A 17,270-nucleotide genomic window follows, 5' to 3' on the forward strand; every position below is an offset into this window, starting at 1 on the left:
TTTACTCAACACAATATGGTCCCTGCAACCACTGATGACAGAGTGGTCCCTGATGTTAAATGAGCTCAACCACTAATAAAGCCCCATTTCAAACATACTTATTCCATGGTAATACAAATATAATCCACACACTTCTAAAAAAGATGCCCTCTCCCTCTTGTGAGGGTAAAAGTGAGTGTGCGTACGCATGCTAATGACTAGACCTCTGTATGTTTTCCCCATAAATTCAGCATAGGTGTCATGCGTGTCACACATTGTTTTGCTTTGCCTCTAGATTGTTACGAAGGCAGTGGTGAGACATACCGTGGTAACCTAACCAAGACACGCTCTGGAATTCCCTGTGGCTATTGGGCTGACCATGACTATAGGTAATAGTATGGATTTAGATTAAACACACAGTCTGTCTGCCCTTCAAATCATTTTCACTTTAAAGGCCCATTAATGTATCCTGTCTACTCAGACTGAGAGATGGACATAATACTGTCTGTCTCTGTCTCACTGTATATCACAATACTGTCTGTCTCTGTCTCCCTGTATGTCACAATACTGTCTGTCTCTGTCTCACTGTATATCACAATACTGTCTGTCTCTGTCTCACTGTATATCACAATTTTGCATTTATTCCTCTGTTAGTTTTGTGACTGATTATCAAAAGTGTGATTAAATAGTGTAAATAAGTGAAAATCATCAGTTAGAAAAAGTCCAGAAGTCTTCTGGCCTCCCCCCTTCCTTCTCATATTAGTTCAACAGACAGAAGGAGAACACATTCCCCACTGCTGCTGGAGAAATAGACAGACGTGTGTTCAATGCTCCACTTCTGTTAAGACTACTTAGTTGACAGCTATTTTAAAAGGCAAAATGGCACCGCCGGCAGATGGACATACTCCAGAGGTGACCCATGACCCCCCATGGCAGATCAGTTTGTTTTCTTGCATGACCTTAAGCTTGTGAGTGGGTAAGAATTTGCGCTTTTCAAAACGTTGAACTCTGTCTTGTTGGCATGGCTGGCACGGACACACAGACACATTCCATCATCTTTCAGAGTGCATTTGTTAGCCTGTCCCCACATAAACTAAGTACACTGCAGAAATTCCCCCTTGAAGCATTGCAACAGCGTGATTCAGAAGGCTCAAGTAGGTCTCGGAGGAAGTCATTTGCACAGTGGTTGGTGCTGTGGATTTCTGTGAACTGAATCATCATGACAAAGACTCAAAGGCAAAACGCTTCTAAAGTGTTTGTGATTTCAGCATGGTGATTTATGTCAATGCCCAACATACACAGGAGAGAGCTTCATTTTCCCCATTCATGGGTTAATAAATAAATAATTATTTTTTTAAACTTTATTTATATAGCACCTTTCATGCAAAATAATGCACCTCAAAGTGCTTTACAGCAAATACATAATATGCACAGAGAAATTACATGCACATAAAAATAGATGATTAATGTACCTTTGAGGAATATATATGTAGCACACAACTGTATGTAACTATTTTAAAGAATTTCTGACAGAGTAGCTGTGGATGTGGACTGCAGATGTAGGCCTATATATATATGTGTTGCTGTGTTGCAGTGATGACACACGTTCAGCAGCTGGGTTGGCCCTGAACTTGTGCAGGAACCCCGATGGGGACAAACACGGCCCCTGGTGCTACACAACCAACCACTCCATACCATGGGACTACTGCCAACTACAGCACTGTGAGTACTGAACCTCCACACACACATTTGAGTCTGGATCAGGTCCACTATTTACATTTTACATTTACATTTAGTCATTTAGCAGACGCTTTTGTCCGTACAAGCGACGTACAAGGGAGAGAATAGTCAAGCTACGAGCAATAGAACCTGGTGTAACAATAAATAAATACTACTTTACATAAGAAATATAACAAAATGAAATAAAAAGGAAAAAAAAGAAGTGCAGAAATGTAACTGCTGTAATTGCAAGTTACGCACTAGTCGAAGTGCCAGTTAGGACGGGAAGTGCTCTCTGAAGAGTTGGGTCTTCAAAAGCTTCTTAAAGGTAGAGAGGGATTATTTATATAACATATGGTCAATGTAATATTCAACTGCTTGAGAAATGCCACAACATATTAATAATCATTAGAAACACAACATTGTGCTCTTGTTCTTTGTCTGTTTTTCCTTGGTTCCACAATAAATAGAAATGATACACTTACAAGTCACTTACAGCGCGAGTGGATGGAGATGGAGACGACAGCGATATTATTACAGGGAAACAGCATACTTGTTGAATTGAGTTGACATATGAACTGAATAACTTTACTGTAACGAGTTTAAAACTTATTTGGGATACAAACCATCTCCCTGTGCTCTTTTGAAGTTCACAATTGGAAAAATGGGCAAAATAAGCTAAACCAGTGGATCTATCAATTAGATGCCCCTGCCAGTGATGCAATGTCATTGTTATTGTGAGAAAACCATGGGAGTTCAAACAGCTCCGCAGACCAGAATAAAACAATACAAATAAAACTGAAGAACTATTATAATTGACAGAATCTCAATCTGAAGGACAAGTGGTCTGCCTGTATGGCAGCTGCTATACGTTTGCCAAATGTAGTCATGTTTTTCTTTTTGACTCTTTTGACCTTCCAACCACCAGAATCTATCCCTTAACTCCAAACAGATCCACGTCACTGTTGTTTTCACTTAGACATTCTGTGTGGCTGGCGTCAGTGGATGCGTGGTAATGAAACGTGTGTGTGTCTGGTCACCATTTATCTCCATCATGTCAGCATGTTCATGAAAGAGTTTGACATTTTCCAAACCAATTGTCTGCGGGTGCTAACCAATGCTGCCTCCCGGAGCTGTCTGTCACTGAGCGCCTGTAATTTAGCAGGGATTTAGTGGGATCTGTTGGAATTAAAGCTGCATCTCTTTCACTGGTCTATGATTGACGTCTAAAACGAGTATGCATATCTTTTGAATTCTTTCTACTTTCAGGTAAAACGCCATCAACAAAAGTCCACCCAAAACGTGAGTTCATAACCCCCTCAACCATACAGATGCACATTGTGTAGTATAGCACAACATTTGAACACAGTACCTCACCAGGGTACAGCAAAGCAAACTCAGTTGTAACTCAGCCATTCTTTTCTTCACTTAAGTCAGCATGCCAAAGCCTTCATGTTTCAGTCACAAAACCACCCGGATTGTTGGAGGCACTATTGCTCAGAGGGATGGCAGCTGGGTGGTCAGCATCCAGAAAAGGTATGTGGGAAGGTGTTAGAATTAGAATGGTTAGAGTTGTACTGTTATAGAAATGCCACCCTTTTTAAGATGTTTGTGAAGTACGCTTGACTAATGTGTTGATATTTCCTTTTTCTTTGCAGAAGTGTCCACTGGTGTGGTGGGACACTGATCAGAGAGGAGTGGGTTCTTACTGACCAGCAGTGTTTCTCTTCATGGTAATGTCAACTCTCTTGTGGCATCAGTCCTCCTCCATAACTGCACTTTAGATCCTCTCTCTGACTCGTGTTCGTTGTCCTCTGGATCTTCACAAAGAGGAATAGCTAACTGTCTGTTTATGGGGAGTCATTGACAAAGCTTAGTGTGGATACTTAGCGATGATGAGGGACTCCTAGGCTGGCCAATCTGTTTGGCTTTTGTGCTTGGCTGTAATACAGGCAATACATGCTTCTGGAGTGAACCCTCTCTGGACTTCCACTTCAACCTTTGTGTGTGTGCTTTCTCTCTCTCTCTCTCTCTCTCTCTCTCTCTCTCTATCTCTATCTCTCTCTCTCTCTCTCTTAACCCCATTCACCCACCACACACACACATGCACACTTTACACGTACAGAGAGAGAGAGAGAGAGAGAGAGAGAGAGAGAGAGAGATGGGAGGGGGAGTTGATATGTGTCTGTGTTTTCGATCACTTTGTAACCCAGATTTGTTTCCTCAAAAGACTGGATTTACGTTACAGTACATATGGAAAAAACATTCTGAGCTCAGCTGCCTCGTGTGTCAGTTGGATGACCCCAGAAGCCAATAAGAATGCAGTATCAAACTCAATATAAATCTACTGGAATATCTTGAGTTTGAAGTTGTCTGGCACTGCTGAGAGCTTGGAGATTACAAGAAGAGTTTTTAAAAGACCTCTGGTATATGACATTTAGAGAGAGACTGTACACTCTCAGAATTACAGCTTTTTATACCTGTATAACTGTTTACACCAAGGAATTCTTTAACAACTCTGCACAGCCTGTAACAGGTTTACAGAATTCATGGAAAGATATCTTCACAGCAAGCAGGCCTATGCTGGGCCTGCATGCGACTTGTGTGTTCTTAAATTTGGGTCCCATTTGTAAAGACCACTAGAGAATTCACCTGGCCTGAACGAGGAAAGACCAGGCGCCTCTCACTAAAGGTTGCACTAAGAGCCATCCCCAGTGAGTCCCTTTTGGGTTGGCCCATGGATCTTGAGATAGCAGTTGGCCCCTTTGGGCATCCATTACATGACTGCATTCTTCATAGAAACATTTTTAGAGAGATTTCACAAGAGATTTTTTGTGTGTGAAATACTATTCTGTAACCTGAAACAACAGAGTAGGTTAGCAGTTAACAGTTTATTTACATGTTCTCCAATGACATTGCTGTGCTTTATTGTATGGGAAGTTATCCTACCACACTAGGGTTTAACTGATTCTGTTGTGGTTTAATGTGAACCACCTTAACAAAACAAAAACATTTGTAACATTTACATAAAAGTCTCTCTTACCCACCAGATGAAGAATGTGTGGAAAGATTAACTTATTATTATTAGTAGTAGTAGTAGTAGTAGTTGTAGAATTATTATCATTATCATTACCGATATTATTAACAACAATAATAATAATAATGCTTTTCGGCCTACGCTTAGTAGTATACCCTTCACAATGTAGTTTCCCAAATTCTAGAAATCTCACAGTGGCCCACAGTGGCTCAGGACCCAGAATGTGCTAATGCTTTGTAAGCACCAATACAGATTACACCAGCCAGCTGCAAAGCACATACTCTCCAATCTTATGTAGCTTGTCTGGTAGTGAAGTGGCTGCAGTGGCGTCTGTGCAGCTGGGTGTCCCTGTTCTTTGATGGTGTGAAGTACTTGCCACGTGGTGTGGGAGCCGTTTGACCTCACCTTTTCCCTTCTTGCTGTATTCTGGCTCTCCTATAGTGATCCCTTTCCCCATGTCCTGCCACAGCATCTCAATAGGCGTCTTTAACGGACAGACAAGCTGCGACCCAACGTCATCACTCTACCACCACCAGCATGTGTGACTGTTGATATGATGTTCTTATTGTGGAATGTTGTCCTTTATTGTGGTAGGCCTTGGGCCAGATGTAAGAGGACACTTTTGTCTTCCAAGAGGTTCAACCTTTGTCCACATTACACACAGAACATTATCCAAACAGGCTTGTTTTTTGGCAAATGTGAAGCGAGGCTTTATATTCCTCTTGGATAGCAGTGGTTTTCGTCTTACAGCTTTCAATGGGTGCTATTTTAGTGTCTTTTTGATGCTAGAGGCCTCCTGATTTCCCGAAGGAGTTGCCAATTCGTTCTTGAGAAGTTTTGATTAACCAGTCACTCTTGGAAAGTTTCCCCACCGTTCCAAGTTTTCTGTATTTAGAGACAATGGCTCTAACTGTTGTTCAGTGGAGACCCATAACCTTAGAAATAGCTGTATAACCCTTCCCGACATACAGTATATATATCAATAACTTTCTTTTTAATCTCTTCTGGAATTTCTTTAGCTTTAATATGTTTAGATTGTTTAGCCTCAGTTCTGTTTTAATTGATGTTTACATTCAAAGGGCTTGCAGTAATCAAACCTGGATGTTTCTAGTCTAAAAGGAACCCAACGATCAGTTACATTTGGTTAATTGGCTAAGAGGACTGTTACTTTTTCACACATGACAGATTCATATTAGACTTTTCCCGTCAGTAAATACATTTTCATTTAAAAGCTGTTTAAAGTTGTAGTTCCCTTGTGTTCAATATTGTTTGGTGATCTCAAATGATACATTTGCAAAAAATAGAAGAAATCAGGAATGGGACAAACACTTTCTCATGGCACTGTACTTTGTGGTTAATGTAGCCCGCGTGATTGAAGCCCAACTCCTGTGTTCTCCTGAAGCCTAACCCCTGTGTTCTCAGTGATCCTGACTAGGGTTAGGATGGTTAATGTAGCCCAAGTGATTGAAGCCTAACTCCTGTGTTCTCCTGATGTAGCCCGTGTGATTGAAGCCTAACTCCTGTGTTCTCAGTGATCCTGACTAGGGTGGTTAATGTAGCCCGTGTGATTGAAGCCTAACTCCTGTGTTCTCCTGATGTAGCCCGTGTGATTGAAGCCTAACTCCTGTGTTCTCCTGATGTAGCCCGTGTGATTGAAGCCTAACTCCTGTGTTCTCAGTGATCCTGACTAGGGTGGTTAATGTAGCCCGTGTGATTGAAGCCTAACTCCTGTGTTCTCAGTGACTAGGGTTAGGGTGGTTAATGTAACCCGTGTGATTGAAGCCTAACCCCTGTGTTCTCAGTATTCCTGACTAGGGTTAGGATGTTTAATGTAGCCCGTGTGATTGAAGCTTAACTCCTGTGTGTTCCTGACTAGTGTTGTTAATGTTGCCCAAGTGATCGAAGCCTAACTCCTGTGTTCTCAGTGTTCCTGACTAGGATGGTTAATGTAACCCGTGTGATTGAAGCCTAACTCCTGTGTTCTCCTGACTAGGGTGATTAATGTAGCCCAAGTGATTGAAGCCTAACTCCTGTGTTCTCCTGACTAGGGTGGTTAATGTAGCCCAAGTGATTGAAGCCTAACTCCTGTGTTCTCAGTGTTCCTGACTAGTGTTGTTAATGTAGCCCAAGTGATTGAAGCCTAACTCCTGTGTTCTACCGTGTGATTGAACCCTAACTCCTGTGTTCTCCTGACTAGGGTTAGGGTGGTTAATGCCTAACTCCTGTGTTCTCAGTGTTCCTGACCTGTCGGAGTACAGTGTGCTGGTCGGCCTCCTCCACCTCAACCTCTCCTCCCAGAGACCCGTCCTCCGTATAGCACATGTGGTCTGTGGGCCGGAGGGCTCCAACCTGGCTCTGCTCAAACTCTCACAGTAATAACACCAAACATGAGTATTTCATCCATCTGCTTGTTTTAGCATGTATACATTCTTGGTGTAGTGTAGTGTGAAGTTGCTTGTTTTAATATACCCATATATTTCATTATTGTATTTCATTATAGTTTCCAGACACTCTGCTTTCTTTGTTTAGTTATCTTTTTTGACTTTGATTGTTTATTTCTCTTGTGTAGGCCAGCTCCACTATCAGATACAGTCAGGACTCTTCAACTGCCTGTGGTGGGGTGTGAAGTGAAGGAGGGGTCCTTCTGCCTCATGTATGGGTGGGGAGAAACTAAAGGTACTCCTAGCTCTCCTGTTTCTTCCTCTCGCTGCTTATGTTTTCAGATATTCTCTTTAAGTCGGGTATTGTCTTAATATTTTTGCATGGGGATGTACTGTGTTCTTTCTTTTTGTTAATTTAACTTGGTTTAGATCCAGTATATCATGGATCAACAAATTAGATGTATTTATTACTTTGGTCGAGGAGATTATATTTGCATTGCCATTTGATGGTTTTGTCTGGTCTGTCAGCAAGATTGTGCAAAAACTGCCTGGCCAATTTTCATGAAAAACAAATACATTTTGGAGTGGCTCCGAATCAAGAGCTGGATCCAGGTTTTTTTTTTCCACTTTCTTTAACATTGTGAGATAGGACATTTGGCCTTGGCGGAGGTCTGCGCTCTCTGAGTGAGTGCCCTTCAAGTCACTGATGTGTTGATGTGCGCTCCTGCAGGGACAGGACACGAGGGACATATGAAAGTGGTTAGTCTTCCCATTGTCAGCAATGACAGATGCTCCTCTATCCACAATGGCAGTCTGCCTATCACAGAGACCAAGCTGTGTGCTGGAGGAGAGAAAGATAAAGGAGTCTGTGAGGTAAGCCCCCTGCCTTGCTATTGCTACTTGTTTTCATTTGTTGAAGGATTGCCGTGTTCATTTCTATTGGTGGTGATTTTATTGCAGAAAGACTACGGCGGCCCTCTGGTTTGCCAGGAGCGGGAGAGCAAAGTCATAATGGGAGTGAGCATCCATGGCCGTGGCTGTGGCATTGCCCAAAGACCTGCCATATTTGTGAACGTGCCTTTTTATGCAGACTGGATACGTAAAGTTTTTATACGCTTCTCTGAAGTCAGAAACTATTAGACTAGCAAACTCTGAAACTGTAATAACATCCAAACTTTGGACCTCTAGATTTTCTTTGGAACAACCTCAAGTTGTGTGTTATTGCCATAGAGGCAGACTCTGCTCTGAATTAATTCTGTACATGCAGCAGTGTATGGCTTATGAAGATGCAATGATAAAAAGGAGATGAGTATTGAGAGGAAGGATGCAAGGACTCAGAGAGGGCTGAAGTGCACACATGGAAATGACTTGCTGTGTTCTTTCCTCTTCAGCAGGCATGTATACAATATCGCTTTTGGTGGAGGTACACACATTTTCATGTCCAAAGTTGAAATGATGTTGCAGGATTGTTCGGGTCAAATGACTTGTAAATGTTCACATGTAAACACTCGTCATCATTAAGGGGCTTTGAATAATGATCTGTGTAGTGTCTCTGGTCAGTGATTCAGAAGCTTTCTGTAAATATTTGTTCACAAAAATGCAAATTGAATTCCAGTCGGGAGTTTACGGCAGGCCCAGATGGGCTGTGTGGCGTGTAAATCTGTGCATAGTATTGTCTTATGGTGCATTCATGGCACTCCCTGTGTTCAGTTTGGGTCTTATAGATCTAGCTTGCTTAAAGCAACAATATGTTTGTAGGTTTTTACCAATTTTAAGGTAAATTTATGTAGGTAGCTAGTTCTGTAACATCCTCAAATTCAGTCATTCCTGCTAGCCATAGTTTTGTGATTGTGGGCAAAGAAACCACTCTCAAATGAAAGAACAACTTTACATCATGACTTAAAAATATATTTAAGTAATATGTTTAATATAAACACTTATAGTGCCAAATACATCTGTCAGAAACAAGCTGTTTTTTTTAGCAGAGCCGGCTGACTGCCAGCTCAGGATATTATATTGTTTGCCCCACACATTGCATACAGTTCACTGATAATGTCAAGAATATAGTCCACAGGCCTGAGCTTTGATCACATAATATTTCAATATAAAAAGGGTAAGCTGGTTATTTGTAGTGATATACCTTTGTTTGTTTTGCCAAAACCGTGTTCAAAACAGACAGTGTTTGATATAGAAAGTTGTCATTTGTTGCCCCAACATGCCCCAAACTCATGAGTTATATTTATGACTTTTATACTTTCATTTTATATAATCTTGTGGATTATATAGTATATATGTTGCAATGAGTGATTACCTCTTCTCTTCACTGTATATACTTTTAGTTCTGTATATGGTCAACTCAAACTTGCCCCTATTTTATTTGAAAACAACAATGATGGAAACATTTTCAGGAACACGTATGGTATACCATTTCAATAAAAATAATGGATAGGTTTATGTGTGTTTTTAATAAAATGATGCTTATCTGGTATGTCTATGTTAGATGTGTTTTAATTCTCCTATTTGTATCCATCTACATGTCATCTACATCCATCTACCTGTCTTGGTCTAAGGGTCCATTTTTCCTTAATAGATTCCTTTTGCTGTTGTGTGATGATAGATCCATTAGAAGTTTTAAGTCATGATCCTCAGTCTCTTAGCTGAGCTGATAGTTTAGGATAGTTAGTCTCTCTTTGGAACGATTCTCTCCCTCTACCTTTCTCTCCAAACCCAAGATTGCAAATAACAAAATTCATGCTAAATTCATAGGGCACGGTAAGCTAAGGTACTGATAATAGGCACAGGTATCCGTGTTCCGAAGACTTTAAGGGCTATTAATGTATAGCTGACCTTAAATCCCCTGAATGTGGTCAATCATCGCTAGGAGCTTTATGACCAAGGCAAGTGAATATGAAACAGCACTCATCATGGTACTGTAACAATGCACCGAGGACCCATACTCACAGAGTTATGTTTAGACTACTTGTTTCATTCCAAATTTATAGGTTTTCTTGTGGTATATCAGATTGGAAAGATTTACGAGATTGTTTTGTTAAGGAATCTGGGACTTGGAAACACACTCTGCATCTGTGGAATGAGTAAAGGAAGGTCACTGTAGCTTTAGAGACTGTTTTTTCTGTGTTTCAAATTATTGATTTATAGCATATACATTAGCACGATGCTTGTAATTGGACCCACTTCAGAAATGTTTGTCAGGAACACTCAAGTTCCCTCATATTCACCTCAGACATTCTGGTGTTTCAGCATGTGTTGATATTGCTCAGTCACCATACAGGGGTATTTGCCATATCCCCACTGGCAAAACTGGTTACGGTAATTCTTACAGTCAGATAACTGCCCAAAATAGAATATCCAGAAGACACATATACTTAAATAATGTCCTATGGTCAACTGTGCAGGCCTAAATTTGCTGTCTATCAATCGATCTATCTATATCTATATATATATAGTTATTTTACTCTATAACAACTGTAGCTGTAACATACATATGATTTCTACACCTTTATTATTAACATTCAAAGCAGTTGGTACTACAGTACACACAGAAAATGTTCTTATGTAAATAACAAGGACAGATTGTTGACATATATTGCCAAAGCGATCATGTATTAAGAACTCTAATAATTGAAATGAGCCAAATGGACAGACTGCTCTCTTTGGGGATATCCTACTGAAGATGTCGGCTGGAAGGATTGACAGTGGGCCCAACAGAATAGGGTACTATTATCTGGATAGGTCTGAGTCAGGGAGATAGTAGGTATTTCAGAGGGTTCAAACTGGTAATGTTGTCTGTCTCTGTGGGCCAAAGTGAATCTCTTATCCTGGTGGTAGGTCAGGGATTGAGTTGTCTTGTCAGAATGTAGTAATGCAGGTCCTTAGGACAAATGAGAGAATACTGACATCATACATTTATACTCAAAAGTCCAAATTTACATTTAAATCTTATATGCACTAGTCCTGCTCTAAATACATGTAGATATTACAGAATATGATCATTGCATTTACTGTAATCACTTCATCACCCATTACCAAACATGTTCAAATTAATTACTTATTTGGCAATAAATAATGTTAGTGATTATGCATGTGACAGTTTCAGCAGAAAGACTTATGCCATCAGGGTTTTATGTTTTTTTAAAGGGTTTCTTATGAAAAATCATAAAGTCCTGTTTTTCAATTTGGGTCGTCAACATAATATGATAAAGAATGCACAGCTTACAAAATAATGTACACCTTCAGCAAAAGTAAATGTATGTTCAATATGTGTGTTACAATACATTTTATTACTGTATAATACAGTGAAATATAAGAACAAATTAAATGTTTAAAATGTTCAAATAAATATATTGACACATATATTCCACAAGGCTCTCTATACTGTATGTCCAACATACCATGGGATGCAACATTGTCCTGTTTGGTCAGACTCTCCCGTCTCAGTTTGGCTCTTCTATTTGAGAACCACACCTGCAATAAGAAAGAATCCCTTCATCAGAAGCCTAGGGTGATGCCTTTAATAATGGAACCATCCAACTAATACATGATATTACCTTAATGGTGTCCCCTGGTACATTGATTTGTGTGGCTAATTTTTCACGAGCGAACATATCTGGATATTGATTGTGAAGGAATTCTGTTCCACGCATGGAGAAAGAGAGATGAGATCATTGTCAGGTCAGTAGCGTGCTGACCGAGATGTCACCAAGTGTGGCAGGAGATACGATCTGAAGTTCAAAATGTTCAAAATGTGGGTTGAAAAGAAGTCAGAGAACCTTGTTCAAGAGTCTCTGCTTGCTTGGGGCTGAAGTGTGTCCTGCTCCGCTGTTGGGTGTCGCTCTGTAGAGGGGTCGAGGACTTGTGAACGGCCAGGTGCTCGGTCCCAGATGAGATGTCCCTCCTCCCTTGAACCGGTACAGCATTCACAATGTCTGCAAGAAAAGACATGCACAAGGTGCAGCAAGAACTTCTAAAAGACTGAACTCTGATATAGTTTTTCCTTCAAGCAGACTGTGGTGTTCACCTGTATAGATGCCATTTGAAGTAAAAGTGTCAATCTTCATCTTTCTCAGAATTCTATTGATGGAGGAAACCTAAAAGGCAAAGGCAACACTGAAATGTGCATTTCTATTTTTTTCCCATATTCTCTTATTTTCGTTTCGAGACATTTTTTTAAACTTACACTTGGGATTTTCTCAGCCTCACATGCTCTTGCTGCCAGAAGGCTTTGGCGAATTTCCCAAGCAAAGATGGTTGGACTTGCACTCTTGTGTTGAATAATTGTTGATATTACATCAGGCGTTAGCCTCCGAGGTCTGCTTCCTCCAACAGCCTTTGGGCACAGCAGCCCAGTTTTTTTATACCTGCTGAGTATCTTGCTAATACAACCACTGGATACCTAGAAAGATATTAGTAAAACATTATGTAAAGCATAACAGTTGTTGGCATATACAGTACATGGCTAATTTAGCACTTTGTCATCATTACACAGTATACTAATAATTCAGCTCCATCCATGAGGAGATATGACCTATGATCCCAGCTTCTACATCATAGCCTAAATGGATTGAAGAATTAAGAGGAGATGGTTCACTAACTGACAGTGTGATTTGACACCTAAACAGGACATGAGCCTGACCACATGTATGGAATTTGAAAAACATTTGTTTTTTAAGAATGGGCAACATAGAAGGTATTCTGTTAATTGAGCTGATTGAGAGTAAAGGACAATTGTGAGGAAGCATTGGATGAAAGTTTGTTGTAGGGTGAAATGTTTAGATAATAATTATTCATTGTTAATAATAATGATTGTTTTCTAGTATTTGCTTAATTGGCTAGGAGTGCCTTCTTAACACTAAATGCTATTCTGACGCATCATTCTATATTCAGTGGCATTTGGCCAAAGAGCACCTTAAGAATCTGCGAGATCTGGCACGGTCTCACACCCTCTGATGCTAATTCAATCATCATCCTGCGCTTGTGAGAAGGTAGTGCTCGGCCGTTCAGAAACACACCGCCCAGTTGATTGATGCAGCTGTTTCCTGCAGCATAAATGTTTTGTGAGAAAGACATGTATGTATACGCACACACAAGCACACACACACCTCATGAAATAATGAAATTACCTTGGTTTGCCGGATCCATGTCAGTGCAGCACATGATTGTGCCACCTAACCAAAATGAATAGAACAGCCAGTGAATGAATTACCTCGTTCTTTTAAATGAGCATTAACTACTAAAGCAAAACTGTGAAAATGCTAACTTCCTTCCAAGAGAGGCGCAATGAAGAATCCTCCGCACGAACCTGTGCGCAACGCAGATAATAGGTGCACCAGCGTCTCCATTCAGCGCCTGAGCGCGTGACTTCTGATATAGGCTGGAGCAACACGCTCTTATCTGGATGACGCGCAGTCGGATGTGGGAAATGTAAATATTGGTTGCAATCTTTTACAGAGCTGTCCTCGTACTGATTGGACTAAATATAAGCTATTATCCTTGCCTACGACAGCCACACAACACGCATCTTCCACGCACAACAGAGTTGCAATAATGTTAAATTATTGAAAACCGTAACGTGGTCTGCTCCCTTAAAATGATATTCACTAAACGGACAAGAGTAGGACAGAATGGATTATGTTGGACTATACTGAATGGCATATTAATGCAATAATGTTTGTGGCGTTATTAACTCACTCTCTCTTGGGGAACCTTGTCCTCCCCCTTAAACCAATTTGTTACGAAGTACTATTGTTATTACTTCTTTCCATATACATCATTGTCATGTTCTGTCACAAGATAATTCCCTAAGAAGAACCACAACACACAATCACCTTTATCAAGCACTGAGAGAACAAAAGTGCATTGCCACTTGTCATTGTCATGGCTTTGTAATAGACGTTTTTTGAGTCAGCTTTTTTGCGTCCTCTCAGTAAATGACGATGTGAAAAACTTATCAAAATGTACGATGCAATTCGATTCTGAAACATGGAATTAAACCATAGGTAGCGTGGCCATGATACTAGTGTTGCGTGGTCACGTGACTCCAGCATCATTTCTGTTAGCGTGGTTTCATGCGAATTATTTCTTTTTTAAACAAACATTTGAAAATCTGTTCCACAGTCAACGGCCATATGGTATAGTGCTTCTGATAAATCATAAATCGATAACTTTGTCTTTTTTATTGCATATTCTTTCAAGCATGAGCAAATAGAGGCGGAGAGCAGAATATCAGGACCAATTGGGATATATTTATAAAATAAAGAGTCGAAAAAGACCTCACAGATGTCCCTTGTCTGGCCAACAGATAAAATGTGTTGTAAACGTTACATTTAAATATTTGAAGAGCAAATATTAGCGAATGAGAATATACACAGGCCTCGTCTTTCTGGCTGTTTAATGACTAATTGGGCATCATTAGGTAGGTCCACACAGATAGAAGTACTGTAGAAATATAGGATGGTTTTTAAAATGCCATATGGTCCAAATTATATATTAACCACCGGTTACTAGATAATAATATTTTCATCGTTGGGTGCTTTGTATGTAGAGGACAAACATTCTGAACACCATTATCTCCTTGCCGACGGAGGAAATAGGCAAATACAGTATTTATTCACGAGAACACAGTGTTCACGCTGTAGAGAATGCACTTTATGACACACTTTATTAGTCGGAACGTAAGTTAATAAAAGCAAGGGCGGACTGCAAGGGAAGTAGCCCAGCAGCCCTGGTGCGCAAAAGCCCTAGGGACTTCTGTTGACTGTTGAAAGTCTTTGTCTTGTGTGAAAATTCTGGGTCTATACACACAGCCCAGAATGCAACCAAATAAAAAGCCTTTTCTCTGAGGACTAGGTATGAATTTGCGATCTTGTGAAGCATCATATACAGCAGAACACCAATATATTTTTCGCGTAAATGGGTACCTAAAGCTACCCAAAGCGCACAACGAAAAAATGATAGCGTCACGTATTCGGTTTTCACAATCAAAATAAATGTTTCCTGACTAAACATACAGTGACAAAATAAACACGTCCACTTTTTAATAAGTTAAATGATGATTAACAATTCCCAGAAGTCAATGCAAAGCGAGTTCAATTTGCATCGTTCTCATGGTCCCAGGAGACCTATGTTAGAGCTTTTGGCTAACCACCCAAGACGGCCACCTCAGGACATAAACTAAGCTGGCAAATGAAGTGACACAATCATCACTCGTATACAGACCACCTTCATAAACTTTCGCCAAAATCTTTCGCAAACAGCAACAGACGCGCACATACAGTTATCCTAACACTTTCTTTGACACTGACAGGCGAGTCAGATATGCGCGCTAAATTCAACCCAGGTGTAGCGAAAAGAGAGAGCAATCACCCCACCTTTGCTCATAGACAATAACAAACACGCGTGCTCTCCCTCTTAAACTATTGTGTAACGTAAGCAAATCCATGTTTAACATGAAACATTAAATGTGCATTTATCTCAATTGAAAGGTCAAAATCAAGGCTTGATATATGAGAGCGAATTTTTGCCAGGTGAAGTTCAAATTTTCATCTTGACATAGTATTTCTTCCTGAACATTGACATGCGCAACATGGACAAATATCAATGTATAGCTAAAACTGAAATTATACGATATTGGCAAAAAAAAATTCTATTCAGGTACATTCCATCATCCCTCTTCCTATTCCTAGTAAATGGCGTCATCTAGTGATTGGAGTCCTTAACGTCACCTTCAGAGTTTCTCAGTTCCCTGCTTTCTGATTTAATTTGAAGCTTTTTCGGGTACATATGCCAGACATGCTTATTGATAGAGTTCTATCTGTAGGCCTAGATAGCCTTGTACGATTGTAATAGCTTTCATAAGATTTGTTGGCCTATATAATTGACTGTCGTTGTTTTTCTATAAGGCCACAGAACATGCAGCCTTGTTAAAGGTGACTATCTTAAACCTTCACAAATGTTATAATAAGCCTACTCAGTGATAAGAAAAAGGGGAAGGTGAACGATGTCCATTTCTACGGATTATAATAAAACAGTTATATTCTTGGTGTGTAGTAAGTCACATGATTTTAATTACTGTTTTATACAGCCTACTGACTGTAGACTATGCTGACGTGTCGTACCTCTCCACGTACCGGATGTTACTGTTCCCATTTATCTACGTCACGAAGAAATCAGCCTATTTAACTTAGCTTGTGTCTTTGGTGACCCCGGAAGAGTAATAGTTTGACGTGTACATTCAACGCATGGGTCCGTATGCTTCCGGTTAAGCTTGTTTGATCAGCAGCAGCTCTCAGTCTTTTCCCCCCTCTTGGCTTTCAGTGAAACAATCACATAGGGCTCCTGGTTCCTCACCTGTGTCTCCCCTAACGGTGAACTTAAACCCACGGACATGGCATCATCGGTCTCGGCACACGCACAGGCCAACCCGGCTCCTGCTCCGCAACTCCAGAGAGGAATAGTGAAGATGGTAACGTTAAGACCATATGGGCACTTAAAGTGTTGGGCTAAGGATATTGCTAGCTAGCTAGTTATTTAGCAAATAGCGGATAGCCAAAGGTGGGTCGCAAATAGAGCTTTAGTAGAAATGTAGTAAATGTAGCTGTAAGTACTTTCATAAACTTTACATGTGTAGAAATACACAATCTTGCCAAACTACACAACCCCCCCCCCCCTCAAGTTTCATGGCTAACGTTATGCATTGAAAGATTCAGCTGTTCAGGTGAAACCAGACTGATTAACCAGCTCGCTAACGTTACTTCCCTACATAGTAAGTGCTCAGAGTTCTTGAGCTTCACTTTGTGATAATAGTAACGTTAAACATGACAGCGTATTGCTACCCGGGTTATTTGATTTGATTCGTACTTTGTCTGACTTTGTTACACTCAACTTTATTCTTACGACCTTTGAAACGTCATCACTGCTGGAACGTTATGCCTTCACTTCAAGATTGTTAAGCAGCTTGCTAGCTAACGGTTTCTAACAGTTTATTGAGGCAAATCGATTGTTACATTGTTTCAAAGCAGTACGTATTCCCATTACCTCTGCAATATCTGTTGCTGATGTTGCAAACTCCTTACGTTGCAGCATGCTCACTGATCAGCATTTGATATGCACAGATGTGATATGACTTAGTCAGCTAG

At 40.3% G+C, this 17,270-nt stretch overlaps 3 protein-coding genes across 3 annotated transcripts in view; 2 read left to right on the forward strand and 1 right to left on the reverse strand.

Moving 5' to 3' along the window:
• The window catches only part of hgfa (hepatocyte growth factor a), a 29,280-nt gene extending 19,683 nt beyond the window's left edge, over window positions 1-9,597 (forward strand). Inside the window, exons 12-20 of the mRNA XM_031583135.2 lie at window positions 275-368; window positions 1,574-1,701; window positions 2,968-3,000; window positions 3,132-3,234; window positions 3,357-3,431; window positions 6,970-7,107; window positions 7,305-7,411; window positions 7,847-7,989; window positions 8,077-9,597. Coding sequence (XP_031438995.1) covers window positions 275-368; window positions 1,574-1,701; window positions 2,968-3,000; window positions 3,132-3,234; window positions 3,357-3,431; window positions 6,970-7,107; window positions 7,305-7,411; window positions 7,847-7,989; window positions 8,077-8,256 — 1,001 coding nt within the window. The 3' untranslated portion in view covers window positions 8,257-9,597. The remainder of the gene's footprint in view (window positions 1-274; window positions 369-1,573; window positions 1,702-2,967; window positions 3,001-3,131; window positions 3,235-3,356; window positions 3,432-6,969; window positions 7,108-7,304; window positions 7,412-7,846; window positions 7,990-8,076) is intronic.
• Window positions 9,598-10,750: 1,153 nt separating this feature from the next.
• On the reverse strand, window positions 10,751-13,474 carry pax4 (paired box 4). The gene is made up of 8 exons (XM_012831925.2): window positions 13,257-13,474; window positions 13,042-13,172; window positions 12,314-12,529; window positions 12,155-12,224; window positions 11,907-12,062; window positions 11,685-11,767; window positions 11,529-11,601; window positions 10,751-11,008 (listed from the first exon to the last, which is right to left on the reverse strand). The coding sequence occupies exons 1-8, from the start codon at window positions 13,288-13,290 to the stop codon at window positions 10,752-10,754; spliced, it is 1,020 nt and encodes a 339-aa protein (XP_012687379.2). The 5' UTR covers window positions 13,291-13,474; the 3' UTR covers window position 10,751.
• Window positions 13,475-16,360: 2,886 nt separating this feature from the next.
• Window positions 16,361-17,270, forward strand: part of snd1 (staphylococcal nuclease and tudor domain containing 1) — a 165,555-nt gene continuing 164,645 nt past the window's right edge. Inside the window, 1 exon segment of the mRNA XM_031582313.2 lies at window positions 16,361-16,597. Coding sequence (XP_031438173.1) covers window positions 16,520-16,597 — 78 coding nt within the window. The 5' untranslated portion in view covers window positions 16,361-16,519.

This window comes from Clupea harengus, chromosome 16, assembly GCF_900700415.2.
Source record: "Clupea harengus chromosome 16, Ch_v2.0.2, whole genome shotgun sequence".
NCBI lineage: Eukaryota > Metazoa > Chordata > Actinopteri > Clupeiformes > Clupeidae > Clupea > Clupea harengus.